We start from the raw sequence: 15,080 nt of genomic DNA on the forward strand, positions 1-15,080 counted from the left end.
GTCTTGCAATTTGCATTTGCCTTTCCCAGCCCTAGAGGCACTCCCCGAGACCCAAGCTACTCCCAAGGGGAACGGAAACGATCTACATTCCACTACCAGCAATCACGCCGCCCCACAACTCCCACCGCGTGGCCCATCAGGGCAGATTACACCGGTCAGGGGGTGGAACCGGGGTGTAATTTACTCAGCAGATCCACGCCAGCCATCTCTGACCGGTCCTGATTATCGCACCGCCCGCAGCAGACTATCAACCCTTGTGGTCCGGTCAGAGGCCCAGCCTGAGCTGCAGGATGATCGTTACAGACCGTTACGACCCAACAGTCGGAGTTTGAAGGGCGTAGAATCTACATAACAGAGCGAGAGTTCGGTGGGATAGCGGCAGTTTGGCCGTGAATAGCGCCAGATCGGCGGTACTCATGATATCAGTAGCGTTGGGAGCGAGTCGTTGCGGCGTCTGGCGCCTGGCGGCGAGCGTGAGGATACAACCGACTGAGGGGGTGTGGCTCTATTCGAGAGTAGATCCTGCGATGGATAAGGGCGGAGTAAGGACGTAGGTGACGGGAGTGAATGAGATAGGGTGGAATGAGGCGGGATATAGTTAGATGTGGTGGGGTGAAACGGAATCGGATGCGATCATATGAGATGCAATAAGATGAGATGAGATGGAATCAAACACAATAAAACAGATGAGAACCAGTTGGGGTGGAACGGGACGGGTATGGTTAGCAAAATGATGAGTGAAACAAAGCCGCGCGAGACTGGACACACAAGGAGGGCTCTCAAAAACATGGCCCAAGGAAGGCACTCATTTAACGAGCATTGAATCGCTGCGTGTCATGGCTGGACAGCAGAATGTAGATCGCCGACCACACACGACTTCCAACAGGTAGTAACTTCCCACGAAAATGGAAGGGGAGCCCCACTCAGTGAACTGTGTGGTCAGAGAGCGCTACGGGGAATTCAGCAATCGCAGACGCAATAACTAAAGCGCAGGTGTTGCATGAGCGACCACAAAACTTTCGGACAACTGCAGCCATAACCTTCCCGTCGAGATTAACACACACCATCCAGCCCAAATCACCAGAGCTGAGAGCAAATAACGCTCCACTTAATTCCACTTCAACCTGAGCCACCATCAACTTTAGCACTCTTCAGCAAAACGATTTCCTCCTATCTCCGCCACCTCAACACATTGTCTACCACTCAGATGTCATTCTATTTTAACGACACTTCTGTCGTTACGGTTTAACGACACGACACTTAGCGTCTGCCAGTACGACTCCCGGGCCCAGGTGTGGCCGGAACAACTAACGACGGGGCGATGGTCGTTGTCACTCTGTTCTCACTGCGTTCGCTGTGGTGCTCGGTAAGACGAGGCCCCAACGTTCGATCAGAGTGACGTGCAACAACAATGGCAGAGGCTAGGCAAACAGACGGAGGGAGGGGAGGAAGGACAGGGAAAGAAAGGGAAAGTGGCGGGGAGGGAGTGAGGAAGAGAGAGAGAGAGAGAGAGAGAGAGAGAGAGAGAGAGAGAGAGAGAGAGAGAGAGAGAGAGAGAGAGAGAGAGAGAGAGAGAGGAGAAAGAAAAATATTATCAGCCAGCATGCATTGACACCACAAGCGTTCCACATATGGCGTGACATATACAGCTTGTTGCAGTGCGAGGGCCACACACGTGCCTGTCTCAACTACAGCCCCACCCATCCCCCACAACTCTCCTATCTCTCCAGCCCGTCCCCTCCATCCCCGTCACCGTCTATCCATCACGGCACGGTCACGGCTCGTCTGAGCTGCTCCCGTCGTCTGCAGGCTGCAGACAGACCGCCCACTCTCACGACTCGACTGGTCTGGGGTGTAACCGGAGCATGGGGATCGTCGGGACGCTCCCAGACAGCGGGCGGGACAGTAACGATGGCCGCCGGCCGGCCACGCCCGATCGACAGTATGTTCCACAGCGGCAAGGCAAGTATATGGGTAAAGAAAGCATTGAGAAGTGAGGGTCTGCGGCAGAGTGGAAGGCGGATCGAACGGCGGGGTTGGCGGTAGCGGCGGAGCCTGAGTTCCAGCCCTGGCGCCGGCTATACGATCGGACACCGCCCCGAAGTCTGACCAGACGCCCCCGATCAGACCAGACGGCCCCGTCCCTATTGATCCCTTTGGACCAAGGCTACTCTGGACCAGACCAGACGGCGCTGCCATCTGACCGCAGCTGATACTGCCAGTCACTGGGGAGAAGAGTCGCGATCGGACATTTACAGCGAGGAATTCTTGAAGGCGATTAGCTCATTACCATTGGTCTTTCAAACAACATATTTTCATGAAAATCCAAGTAGAAAATCTCGAAAATATTCAGCGATATCAAAAGACATCTGACACGACACGACCTAAGAGCTGATGTCATGACAGTGAAAATCTATCGAGAGAAAAAAAACGATTGTGAGGTTGCGAACATCTCCAGCCACCGCGTCGACGAGATGAAAACAGACATTCGGCCGTCGCGGTGGCGGAACTCATCACTCAAATTACTCATCAACGTCTGACCTTGTGAGTCCCACGCCGAGTGAGATTCCTCCTACCAGAAACATTTACACACCCTCCTCCGCCCATAATGTCTTCGCCCACAAGTCACGAATCTGGAGCTCGATCATCTTTAGACGGAGTGCGGTGTGGCTACTGGCTACACAATACACATGTCTTGTCTCGGATGGTGGTGAATGGCGGTGGTGAACGGGGGACAGCGATGCGTAGAAGGTGGAAGAAATGCCAAAGATTTACCTTGGATGCAGTAGCGACGGAACACCTTCAATTAGGGGGAGGGGGCACTGCCGACTTTTGGTCCTATTCTTTCCATGCAACGCCCAGTAGGGCTGATGTTAAAATGGCAAAACCAAAGGGGGGCACGGTGCCCCGGTGCCCTCCCCGTTCCGCCGCCTATGCTTGGATGGTAGCCAGTGGATGACAATAAACGAGCAGTGTTTGGCAGCGAAAGTTAGGAGGTGGAACGACTAGGAAAAACGGCAAACGCTGGACGGACGGCAGAAGACATATTTTGAAGGACTAATGGAACTCATGGCAGGCGTAGAAGGGTGGAGAGCAGTCCAGTCACCGGTCAGCAGTCAGGGGGCAATGACTCTATACCGCCAGACAGCAGTGACGCTGCACTTGCTGCACTTCCATCTCCGCTCGCGCGCCCCGCCCACACGGTCTGAATACCTCTGAGTGCAGGTCCGCGGCCGCCCTTCACACTCACTGCCATTACCATCCAGCAGCCGTCACACTGACTACCATTGCAGCCCAGTGCAGTCGAGCGGCGCCGGTCTGCACTGCACGCGATGCACGCACCCAGTGCAGAGAGATCTGAGCAACGAGCGAGCAGGGCATTCATGGTTGTGGGACGTCCAACGGGCGTTGGAGTCCAGGGATGTCCATCGTCCGATGACAAGATGTTAGAGTGCCGAAACGTTCCCGAACTGGACGTTTGAATGCTGGGACGTTCGAGGGTCTCCGGCGAGGCTTTAAAAATCCAGCTCGGATGAGACAGAGACTCGGGAAGTCTGACAATCGAGCATTGTAGTCCGGAACGCTCCCAAAAGAGACGCTACAGACCCAGAACAACCGCTGTCGGGTCATTTAAAACCTGGGACTTAACCCTACGAAACATTGGACCGTCTGGACAGCAGCGGAGAGTCTAGCGCACGGGGGACATCCCAGCAGAGCAGTGCAGCGTGGGTGACAAGGAGCACCCCATTACAGAGCAGATGGGGGAGGGGGGGGGGCTGCACGACGGTCCGGAGCGGCGTCTCGGCACGGTGCACTGTCGTGCAGCGTGCATGGTATATATGAAGCGGCGTGCACATACTGGCGTCACGTTGGAACGGTTGGACGCCGCAGCTCGCCATCAGGTCAGCGGGAAGGGAGAAGAGGAGAGGGGAGGGGAGGAGAACTGAGAGAGAGAGGGGGTAAAGAAGGTGAAGGAAGGGGAATCAAGGGTCACTGAAGAGTTTCACATGCAGGAGATAAGCTGCAGGAAGAAATTATTTTCAACATGGTACCAAATAAATACGTCCTGGCGAATTTGACTCGTCCACTTCAATCTGTACCAGCATAAATCAGTCAACAGGTTATATTGATCTCAGTACTAATGGCACCGCCTGCAAGACATCAACTGACAGCGATATCCTCCTTACTGCTGGGGTCACCGGAGCTTCACATCCGGCTGAGTTTGATGAGGTCGGGTTCTTTGGACGTGACATGGCCCTGCCGGTTGATGGGCTGACGCTCTTACAATGCGTAGGTCCGTAAATGAGATAGGCCAGCTAAAATATGTCCAGTGTCTCTGGTATGCAATTCATAGCCCCATATTACAAACATCCCTTGCGTTACCATCCCGCTATCTACTAAACTATCATTACACTACCAAACTATGACGTGGTCGTCAGCTGATAAATCTCTCAGATGACGTCACAGAGCCGCTACTGTGCGTGGTCTACGATGCGAGACATCCACCCTCGTCCTTTATCCGTCACCAGCGCCGTCAGCTGTCGCCACCGCTGTCGGGCTCTCCGTTGTATAGTTACGGGTAAGGATTGGGGTAGCGTTCACAGAGATGGGGGAGGGGTTGGGGGTGCTGACAACGCCGACCTGACGGGGATCTCTGGGGGATCGGACAAGGCCGTAGCAGGGGGAAGCACTCGCCTTGGCCGTATATGGGCCAGAATGTCTAACGATTTCGGCCATGTTGTGTATACCAAAGTCTTGAAAAGTTGATCGCTGCAATCAAACTGCAAGCATGAAGCAGCAGCACTTTTGAGAAGTGTACCTCTCACTAAACTGCACCTCTGCTACCGTAATGCAATTTATATTTCTGGTATACACAACATGGCGGAAATCGATAGACAAAAACAAGCCACCAATGGTCCTTCCAGTATATATTAGAGTTCAGTGGGCCGTAGGAGAGGCGGTAGTGAAGCTCGGTTGGTCCACGCTGCATTGGGACAGTGGTGTAGGCCGCAGGGTAGAGAGATTAGGCCATTATGCGAAAGCTTTTCATACAATTTCAGAAGCTCAGCCAGACCACTAAACGATGAGGCAGCGAGCCAGGTAGTCTAGCCCACTGCATTGCTCTCTGTGACAGAGGGAACTGGCAGCCCAAACCACCTGCGGCGGAGCAGCAAAGCAGGCTGCTAAGCCTCCTGCGCTTCGAAGCAGAACAGTAGGAAGTTCGCTCCACCGTGCGCTGTCTGTCTCCCCTCCTCCCTCTGTTTCACACGCACACAGTGTGCGTCTGTGTGCCCGCGCTGACACCAACCGGTGTGTCAAATAAACAGAACCGGGACCGACTCAAACAGCAAAACTCAGCCGTGTGCGATGGTAGACTGTGAGTGAGCACAGCCGCGCATTAAATGTGGACCTCGCATCTCATTTCATCTTATTAGAGGTCTGACGCTGCCTCAAGTTCTCAACGTCACTGTCATCAGTTCACAAGGCTCACTGACAACATATTTTTTTCTATGGCGACACAGCAGAGCTGCGGTCATCCACCCTAGTTATTTCAGCTTGGATCCCACTTATGAACTGGTTCAGAGTTCTGAACCAGTTCATAAGTCGGTCCCGTGGTGGTTCAGTTAGCGATGGCCACTCCCATCCCAGCTTCGACAGAGGACACCAAAGATCGACATAAACCATCAGCGATATTCAGATCCAAGCTCGGACCTGCAGAGACCAGCAAGGACCAGCGCAAAGCAGGTAGAGACCATAATAAAATTACGAAGTGAGGCGCGGACTACCAGACAATCGAGAGCCGCCAGGGACCATCAGAGATCAGCGTGGTCTCGAGGAGACCATTATAAACCAGCACAACCCACTATCATGCATTTATTGGCCAGCGAATGCGAAGACGGGAAAATTTCCCATGAAGTCTATCGCGGTCCAGCAGGTGCAAGTGGCATAGGCCAGCAGACCTACGAACTGCGCGAATATGCGAAGTCCAGCGCGGACCAGCGCGGACCAGGGCGGTCGCCAACCGACAATAACCGCTGACCGATAACACTATCTCCTCCCCAAATCTGTGCGCGCTAATCTACGCCCTCTAGGTCCGCCCCCGTCACTCGTAAATAACTCATATAACGACGACACTGAGCTGGCGCGCAGTAATGGACGAATCGCCCACACCCGTGTGTCGCTTCAGCCAGGACCGGTCTCACATCAGTCGGGAAATCAAAACACGAGGGAGTGCTGAAGGTAGGCAGATTGGCTCTGAAGTCGGGAAGATCGTGAATCAGCGCCGACACGATCTGTGACTCACAGGAGACGGAGGCGGCATCTGGAACCAGTTGACTGGTGTCTGCTGGCAGTGGAGGAATCAAACGGACAAATAAACACACCTGATCGGGATCTAATAAGTGTCAAACTAGCTCAGAAGAACGAGGGCCGGCTGGGTGAAAATGATGAGGATTGGACGCCAGCAGCGGATTGGCGACGAAGCAATGTCGAACGACTAGACAGCCAGGGTTGAATGTTTCGCAGAATCACTACCACCAGTTCGATCCAATATCAACGTCGCGGATCTGACAGATGCTTTTCAAAGCAGGCAAACTGTCTATCGTTCACCGTCCTCTGGTTATCTGCTGGCGTGACTGGCCGTCAACGGAAGTCTGCCTCTCAACGAATCCGCCCGGCACGCCCGAGACCAGACAGCCATTAGCCAGTTTGAAATATGGGCGTCAGGCTGTCAGCGGAGGTAGATTAATGTTCAGCAGGAATCAAGAAGGTAGCCATTTGTATAATGTCGTCCCTGGTGGCTATTTGTCAGACTGGTAAACAGCTCGGCTGAACACTCAGTCTCTGCAGAATAATGATTTCTTCATGTTCTTTTATGCTCCTCTTATCGTCATGCAAAGGCATGATAAGTTATGAAAGCTCATGCCGATCTTTTGGTAATCTACAGCGAAGCCAAATACGTTTGCATTCATGACGGTTCATGACAGTCATGCTACGGGATTTTGAGACCAGTCTGAACCTTTTTTATATGCCATCATCAGGCCACGCAAATATGCGAGTAGATGAAAAGCTTCCGGAACAAGTAAAAATACCACACCGGTGAAAACTCCCCGAGCACCCTGAGAACGAACGACCGTCTCCGGGCTGCCAAATGTGTCACAGATGCTGCCAAATCATCCGCCGGCTGCCAACTCATGGCCGTCTGTCTGCTTCCGTCTTCTTGAGTCGGCCATGTCGGTATTTCGGGTCAGCTGGAAGCACCGTCTGGTCCTGGTCAGCCAGTGCCAACTGGGTCTAGTATCCTGATTTTCCTCTCTGGGTACGTCAAAACTCTCTGGAAGTAGATATGTCTAAGGTCACTATGATTGTAGGCATCGATGTCTGGCGTCACTGGGTAGCGTGGCGTCACTGGGTTTGTATGAAATCACTGGGAGAGTCTGGTCTGAGTGTGTCGGGCCAATGGACGCTTCCGGTAGCCTGAGTGGACCTGAAGATCAGATGAGACCGAAATTTCATCTTCAACCAGCTCGGTTCTCAACAAGCTGGCTCACATTGTTGATTTATCTTCCGAATGGGTGCAGGACGGCATTGCTATCGATGCAACTAACCAACACTACAACACGTTAACACCACATCAAATCCGGCCTATATCTTTAGTTAACACCACATCAAATCCGACCTATCTTTAAGCGAAAGTGACCAATCAGTCTCTAACCAGACACCTGCAGAGGCCTAGAGGACCATTCTAATGGCAAAGTTAAACTAATTCACTATGGCCAGTGCAGCCCAGTCAATGCAGTCCATGCCAATACACATTCAAAATATGCAGTCTGACCGACCATGGATAGTCTGTGCGGTATCCCCCCCCCCCCCTCCACTCTCCACTCTCCAAGTGATGCGGGCGCTGCAAAGTCCAAACAGACAACAGCAGCAGCTGTGCTGTCCTGAACGAACCACTGACATACCGGGCAGATGCATCGGACTTACATAATATCCCAGCTTTGCAGTCTCTCATGAACCAAAAATAAATAAACACCCACGGGAGAGCCATTGCGGTTTGTACGGCAGAGGTAGCCGTATAAAATCTAGAGGAAGTATCGATCTGTCCGGTCAGAAATAATCCGACATTCTTTGAGGGCTTAGGTGGTCAGACAGAAGTCAAAGATCACTTGTCAGCAGCTGAAAAAAGACTGACATGAGCTGAAACAATAGAAATACCAGAGGAAGAAACGTGACAGCTGCATTACTTGAGAATGAAGCTGGATTCCACTCGTACAGCTGTGCAATCTATCCGTAAAGCTAAGCCCTTGGCAGAGGACAAATAGGTTGCAAGAATTCATCGCGTATCCTTCTTAGTTCCTCTAACCATTTCTGCGATAGCTTAAATTCCGTAAAAGTTTGACCCATTACTTCTAGGAACAGTTATTGCTGGCATCGCATGAAGCAAAGGTAAGTCTTGGCCTGTAGCTGTCGGTAGATACCGGAGAGCCGAACGCTGTTCATGGAATCCCCGAAGCTACAACGCATACAAGAGCTATTCTTAGGAATCAACAGCCATGTAGGCATTGCCGTCTTAGAGCAAAGGTGTTGTCATAGATCATGTCACGGTGTTAGGGACACAGTCCGACGAAGCAGAACGCTGACTGATGAGCTGTCAAATACACACAGTACACAGTACACACGGACAGTAGAACGGCAGCGGACATTGTAACATCGCCAGCGAGCAGCGGCTCACAAATGTTTGCGTTTGGCTGTAGTTTTGTAACTCGGGGAACACCAGGGACGGTGCCCGACGACAGGTCATCCGTGACCAAAAACATCCATCTAACACAGATCCTGATCTGGCGCGGAGCATGATTACACTCATTGAGGTGGGAAGTGGCCTCGCACAATCCCCAGTTACATTTCACAGAAATATGTGAAAGGCTAACGATAAGGACAATATTTTTTAGGGACACGTTCATTAACTTGTTTGACATTTAATAAAAAATGAATAATTTTAAACTGCATATAAGTATACATTGCATTACTTTACCTTGAACAAGGGTCATCATTCATCTGTATGTAGACGTGCTCAGTCCAAAGAATTTGGCATATTCCCAAAACACTACCATGGCCAATGGCCAAGATAAACAAAGATAGACCAACAGGTGGTCGGACACCTTTGGCATAAACTGGCAGATGCAGACAGAGTTGGTATGTGGGCCGGTTGTTGCATGTCTGTGACTGTATCGAATTCCCAAGCTCATTGACGTAAGCGTTTCAAATTCTATCATAATGCATCGTGATCGAGAGCCGATGACAACTCTGTATTTTTGTTGGAGGCCTTGTTGTCTTTCATGTCTGCATATAGCTGCAGCATGCAAACCAACTATATCCTCCAAGGAAATTTGATCACGTTTGAAAGAGAAGAATGTATTGCCGTCAATAATCGAAGGTATCTGCACACCAGGAACGCAAACATTTCTTCAGATGTTGCAGACGTAAAACAGCAAAGAGACCGGCATTGTTGCATATTGTAGAACTTAATGACCGATGTTATGTCATGTTAGGCCAGCTCCCCAAAAGCGCAGCCCTATAAAAGCACTCGCACAATCAAATCAATGCGTCCCCTAAACGCAGCCCCATACGGGACTGCTCGAGCCCCCATACCATTCACGACCCAGATCCCCTCAAATAAAACCACCCATCGCGTCGGCCATCCAGACCTGAATCAGACCACCCGGAGTTAAATCGATCCTGCCTCGATCTGCGTCTTTTGTTCCCAATCTGATTAACCCGCGCCCGACTGGGGGTCCTGGATTTCCACGCCCTGCTGGGGGGGGGGGGGGTGTTTGAACACCCCCCCCCCCCTTCTAACTCGGCTCCTGGGCCACGTAGCGATACACGGAAGGCGGCGTTCGAAAGAGCGTCAAAAATAATGAGGAAATCACTTCGGTCAATTTTTTGGTCAGGTCAAAGGTCAGGTCACCAGAGGTCATTGAAGGCAAAATTTCGCCGATTTCCAGGTCGAATGTCGACAATTTCCAAGAAGCCAACGCATAACTCGGGAACCAATAGAGCTACAGCGCCGCGGAAAAGCGCATTCGATAGCCCTATTAACGCCCTTTCTGAGTGATTCTCTCAGATTTGACCTAACGTCAACGGTTTTGCCTTCAGGGGGCAAAAACTGCAAAAATAGCCGATTTTTTCGGAAACAGTTTTTCTGCAATAACGTTTGACCCAAGCCTTGTACGAGCTTACTTTTACCGGCATCATGTTCCTCTCGTCAAGACGCATCGAATGAACTATAAGTTGACCTTGAAAGGTCAACTTGAAAATTTGACCTCAGGTCAAGGTCATGACCTGACCGGAAAGGGTCATGTTGCATATCAGTCGATCCGTATCGTCGAGCTGAACACATCTAAGGCGTTTTCATCGCTCTAGCATGCCTCTATCAAAAGTTATTTGCGAAAAACTGTTAGATACCATTCATGACCTAAGATGACCTCAGGGCATAAACTGTAGTGAAATGTAGTGGTGCAGCGGAGCGAGCGCTGGCTGGCCGGACCTGGCCGCTGGACGCTGCCCTGGGTACGGGCGGCCGTCACGCGCCCGCCGACGGTGAACCTGACACCGCAGGGGAATGGGGTCGGTGAACTGACGCCGCAGGGGAGGGGGCGGAGGGCACGCCCGGCCATTGTTCGGGATTAAGAGGCTGAGTCAGTCGGGAGTCAGGGCTGAGACTGGAAGGTGTTGTTGAGCGTTCTGTGGTGTGGCCGAGGTGGTGCAGAAGACCGTGCTTTGTCTGACTTTGTAAGTTTGGAATACTCACTTTTTTCTTGAGACTTTTGGATTTGCCGGGCGGACGAACTGTGGTGGTCAGAGACAACTCCTACAAGCTATTTCGGCACCTAATATCATGGCCAGTTTTGATGTCAAATTAATTCCGGAATTCGACGGCTCCGGTGACGTGCTCGACTGGCTGGAGAAGGTCGAGCTAGTGTGCGGGCTGCAGGAGCCGCCAGTGAGGCAGACGCTGGTGATACCCCTGCGGCTGAAAGGAGGAGCATCTGCTGTGTATCGGCAGCTGGTGGAGGCTGACAGGAAGGACGTGGTGAAGCTCAAGGATGCGCTGAAGCGTGCGTTTGCGGTGGATAAATACGCTGCGTATGAGCAGTTCAGCACCCGCCGTCTCCGCCCCGGGGAAACAGTTGATGTTTTCTTGGCGGAGCTGCAGCAGCTTGCGACTCTGTTCGGAGGAATGTCGGACGAGGGCCTGGGGTGTGCCTTTGTGGCAGGTCTGCCGGACTCTACCAGGCAGATACTGCGAGCTGGAGCGCGCATGGAGTCGTTAAAGCTCTCGGAGGTGGTGGACAGGGCTCGCGCCATCTTGCGAGAGGAGAACGGCGCATCGGAGGTGGCAGCCGCGCTGGTCAAAGAGTCACCAGGCGGTCGGGATCGCGGCCGAACCGTTAGTAGCGGCAGGAGAGAGCGCGGACCTTGCTTTACGTGCGGCCGCCTGGGGCATCTCGCCCGTGAATGTTCGGCCCGCACTGGCCCCCGCGAAATCCGGTGTTTCCGGTGCGACAAGACTGGTCACATCGCAGCTCGGTGTCCGGAAAACGCGGAGAGAGAGGAGGATCGTGTGCCGGCCTCCTCTCGGGATTAAGATGGAGCGGCGCACTACCAACGAGACACCTGAATGTGAACGGGGTGTTGTGTGAGGTGTTGATCGACACGGGATGTACCAGAACGGTGGTTCATTCGTCGCTCTGCGCCGAGTGGAAGAGGCGTTCTGTGTCCATGGTGACAGTTAGTGGTCAGAGAGTGGACTGTGCGGGCACGGCTGAAACCGATGTTGGGGTACCTGGGGGTGATGCTGTGGTGCTTGATGCGTTGGTTGTAGCGGTGAAGCCGCTGGGTTTCGGTGCAATTTTAGGAATGGATGGTGTGAAAGCTCTTGGGGGCGTGACCGTGCGTTCTTCTACTGATGTGCGATTTGCAGGCGAGGGAGACGTGTGCGCCGGAGCAGGAGGCTCCGTGGACCTAGCGGTGGAAAAGGAGGACTTTCGAGTCGTGTTCGATGCGAGGGAAAGGCGCTGGACTGTCGAGTGGAAGTGGTCGGGAAAGAAACCGCCAGATCAACTGAAAAACGGAGTGAGCGAGTACCATGTGACGGATGAAGCGAGAGAGGACTATGAGAGAGAGCTGGAGACGTGGATCGAGAACGGGTGGCTGCTGGAGTACGACGAAGAAAAGCATGGCGCTCCCAAAGGGCTGATACCGTTAATGGCGGTGGTTCAAGAGAACAAGGCGAAAGTGCGGCCGGTCCTTGACTTCCGGGAAATGAACACTCACGTCGACACGTTCACGGCGGACGTTGACGTGTGCAGTGAGAAACTTCGTGAATGGCGCCGGACGGGTGAGAAAGTGGCACTCCTGGATCTGAAGAAGGCGTACCTTCAGATACATGTGGAGGAGTCACTGTGGCCCTATCAGACAATCGAGTTCAAAAACAAAAGGTACTGTCTGACGAGACTTGGGTATGGTCTTAATGTGGCACCCCGAGTCATGAAGACGGTTCTGGAGACAGTGGCGAAGCAGGACAAGAACGTGGAGAAGGCAGTATCGTCGTATGTCGATGACGTTCTGGTCAACGAGGAGGTAATGTCGGCCGAGAAGGTGGCCGAGCACCTTCAAGCCTTCGGTCTCGAGTGTAAGGACCCCGCTCGCGCACAGGAAGGCGCTCGGATTCTCGGCCTCCGAGTCTGGGGGGAGCAAGGCGCACTCATGTGGAAGAGAGACAACGATGTCCGAGAAGTTGCCGGACCGGTGACAAAGCGGAAAGTGTTCTCCCTCTGCGGGCAGCTGACGGGGCACCTTCCGGTGTGCGGCTGGCTGCGGCCGGCGACCTCGCTCCTCAAACGACGTGCGAACAGAGCAGCAAGTGGCTGGGACGACGAGATTGACGACCCGGACGTGGAGCGTCTAATGGACGAAATTGTGAAGCGGGTCAGGGCAGAGGATCCTGCCAGGGGACGGTGGGATGTGAAGGGCGACAGAATCACAGTGTGGACGGATGCCAGTGCTCTGGCCATGGGAGTAGTTGTTGAAGTGGGTGACGAAGTAGTGGAAGACGGGAGCTGGCTTCGCCCCGACAATGGAGTACAACACATCAACATGGCAGAGCTAGACGCGGCCCTGAAAGGCGTGAACATGGCCATCCTGTGGGGCGCGGAAAGAGTCCGGTTGATGACTGACTCACGGACGGTGTACCACTGGATGACCGACCTCCTCAGTGGCAGGGCCCGACTGAAGACGAAAGCTGCCTCTGAAATGTTGATAAGAAGAAGGCTAAGCACCCTCAGGATGCTCGTGGACGAGTACGAGCTGGACGTGAATGTTCAGTGTGTCTCGTCGGCTGAGAACAAAGCGGACGCACTGACGAGAGTGCCGGACGCCTGGCAACGGGTGCTTATGTGCAAAGAGGAGGCTGCAGCATGCGCTGTGGGAGACGGAGACGACCCCGACAGGCTGGTGAAAGAGGTGACCCAAATTCACCACGCTTCTGGTCATCCTGGTGTCCGGAGGACGCTATACTTCGCTAGGAGGGCGAACAAGCTCGCTACGAGACGACTTGCGCAGGCCGTGGTGTCGGCCTGTCAGACGTGCAGGTCTGTTGATCCCGCTCCTGAAAAGTGGCGCGAAGGCCGCCTGGAGGTCGACACCACGTGGGACAGAGTCGCCGTCGACGTGACTCACCATCATGGGTGTCTGTACCTAACGGTGGTGGATTGCGGCCCATCCAGGTTTGCGATCTGGCGTCTCCTGCGGTACGAGACCGCCGCATGCGTCATTGCGGAGCTGGCGGCGATATTCTGCGAGCGGGGACCGCCGGCAGAAATGTTGCTGGACAATGCCACCACCTTCCACAGCAGGGCGTTTAGAGCTTTCGCCAACGACTGGAACGTCGCAGTACGATACAGGGCGGCGCATGTGCCGTCAGGGAACGGAGTCGTCGAAAGGAACCATCGCTCCATAAAGGTGATTGCGACGAGAGCGAAATGTGGGGTGGCAGAGGCAGTATACAGGTACAATACAACGCCGAAGGACGATGTCACTGAAGCTACGACACCCGCTGGTATGGTGTATCGGTACGACGTCCGAGTGAAAGACGTCGACCCCGTTCCGACAGTGAGGGACGATGGACAGCAGGAGAGCCGCTACCACGTCGGAGATGCTGTCTGGGTGAAATCACCGAGAGCACGCTGTGACGAGCAGTATGGCAGGGGAGTGGTGACTGGTGTGGTGTCACCGCAAACTGTCGAAGTTGACGGTGTACCAAGGCATGTCCGTCATCTGCGTCCGCGTGCAGACGAGGCAGAGCAACCAGTTTCCGCAGAGGCAGAGCAACCAGTTTCTGGGGATGAGGAGCCCTGCTTTGTACGGTGTCCCATCGACCGGCATGACCGAGACGACCAGCAAGACCAACAGGAGGAAGCTGCGAGTGACACAGAGGCTGGGCCGAGGCGAAGTACGCGGGCTCGGCCTGTCACGCAGTTGTACGGAGACCCCGTGCCGAGCGATGTCTTAGATACCTACGTATGAGCGTTGTTAGCGTGTGATGTGAGCACTAGCGTCTGTTGGTTGCGATCAGGATCGGGGGGGAGTGTAGTGAAATGTAGTGGTGCAGCGGAGCGAGCGCTGGCTGGCCGGACCTGGCCGCTGGACGCTGCCCTGGGTACGGGCGGCCGTCACGCGCCCGCCGACGGTGAACCTGACACCGCAGGGGAATGGGGTCGGTGAACTGACGCCGCAGGGGAGGGGGCGGAGGGCACGCCCGGCCATTGTTCGGGATTAAGAGGCTGAGTCAGTCGGGAGTCAGGGCTGAGACTGGAAGGTGTTGTTGAGCGTTCTGTGGTGTGGCCGAGGTGGTGCAGAAGACCGTGCTTTGTCTGACTTTGTAAGTTTGGAATACTCACTTTTTTCTTGAGACTTTTGGATTTGCCGGGCGGACGAACTGTGGTGGTCAGAGACAACTCCTACATAAACAGGGGTCACGGACACCATTTTCATGTTCAGTGTGTCTAAACCACTTG

At 53.7% G+C, this 15,080-nt stretch overlaps 2 protein-coding genes across 3 annotated transcripts in view; one reads left to right on the top strand and one right to left on the bottom strand.

The window, feature by feature from the left end:
* LOC122370794 (protein yellow-like) overlaps positions 1–15,080 on the bottom strand; it is a 38,916-nt gene that overhangs the window by 18,432 nt on the left and 5,404 nt on the right. The window lies entirely within an intron of this gene.
* LOC122370793 lies at positions 11,681–15,001 on the top strand. Its single transcript, XM_043346695.1, has 2 exons — positions 11,681–11,800; positions 12,280–15,001. The coding sequence occupies exon 2, from the start codon at positions 12,328–12,330 to the stop codon at positions 14,587–14,589; it is 2,262 nt and encodes a 753-aa protein (XP_043202630.1). The 5' UTR covers positions 11,681–11,800; positions 12,280–12,327; the 3' UTR covers positions 14,590–15,001.

This window comes from Amphibalanus amphitrite, unplaced genomic scaffold, assembly GCF_019059575.1.
Source record: "Amphibalanus amphitrite isolate SeventyFive unplaced genomic scaffold, NRLGWU_Aamphi_draft 001168F_arrow, whole genome shotgun sequence".
Lineage (NCBI taxonomy): Eukaryota > Metazoa > Arthropoda > Thecostraca > Balanomorpha > Balanidae > Amphibalanus > Amphibalanus amphitrite.

Bases quoted from the DNA above. Each gene is read 5' to 3' on its own strand.
- LOC122370793 (XM_043346695.1), top strand. From the start codon at position 12,328: ATGAACACTCACGTCGACACGTTCACGGCGGACGTTGACGTGTGCAGT.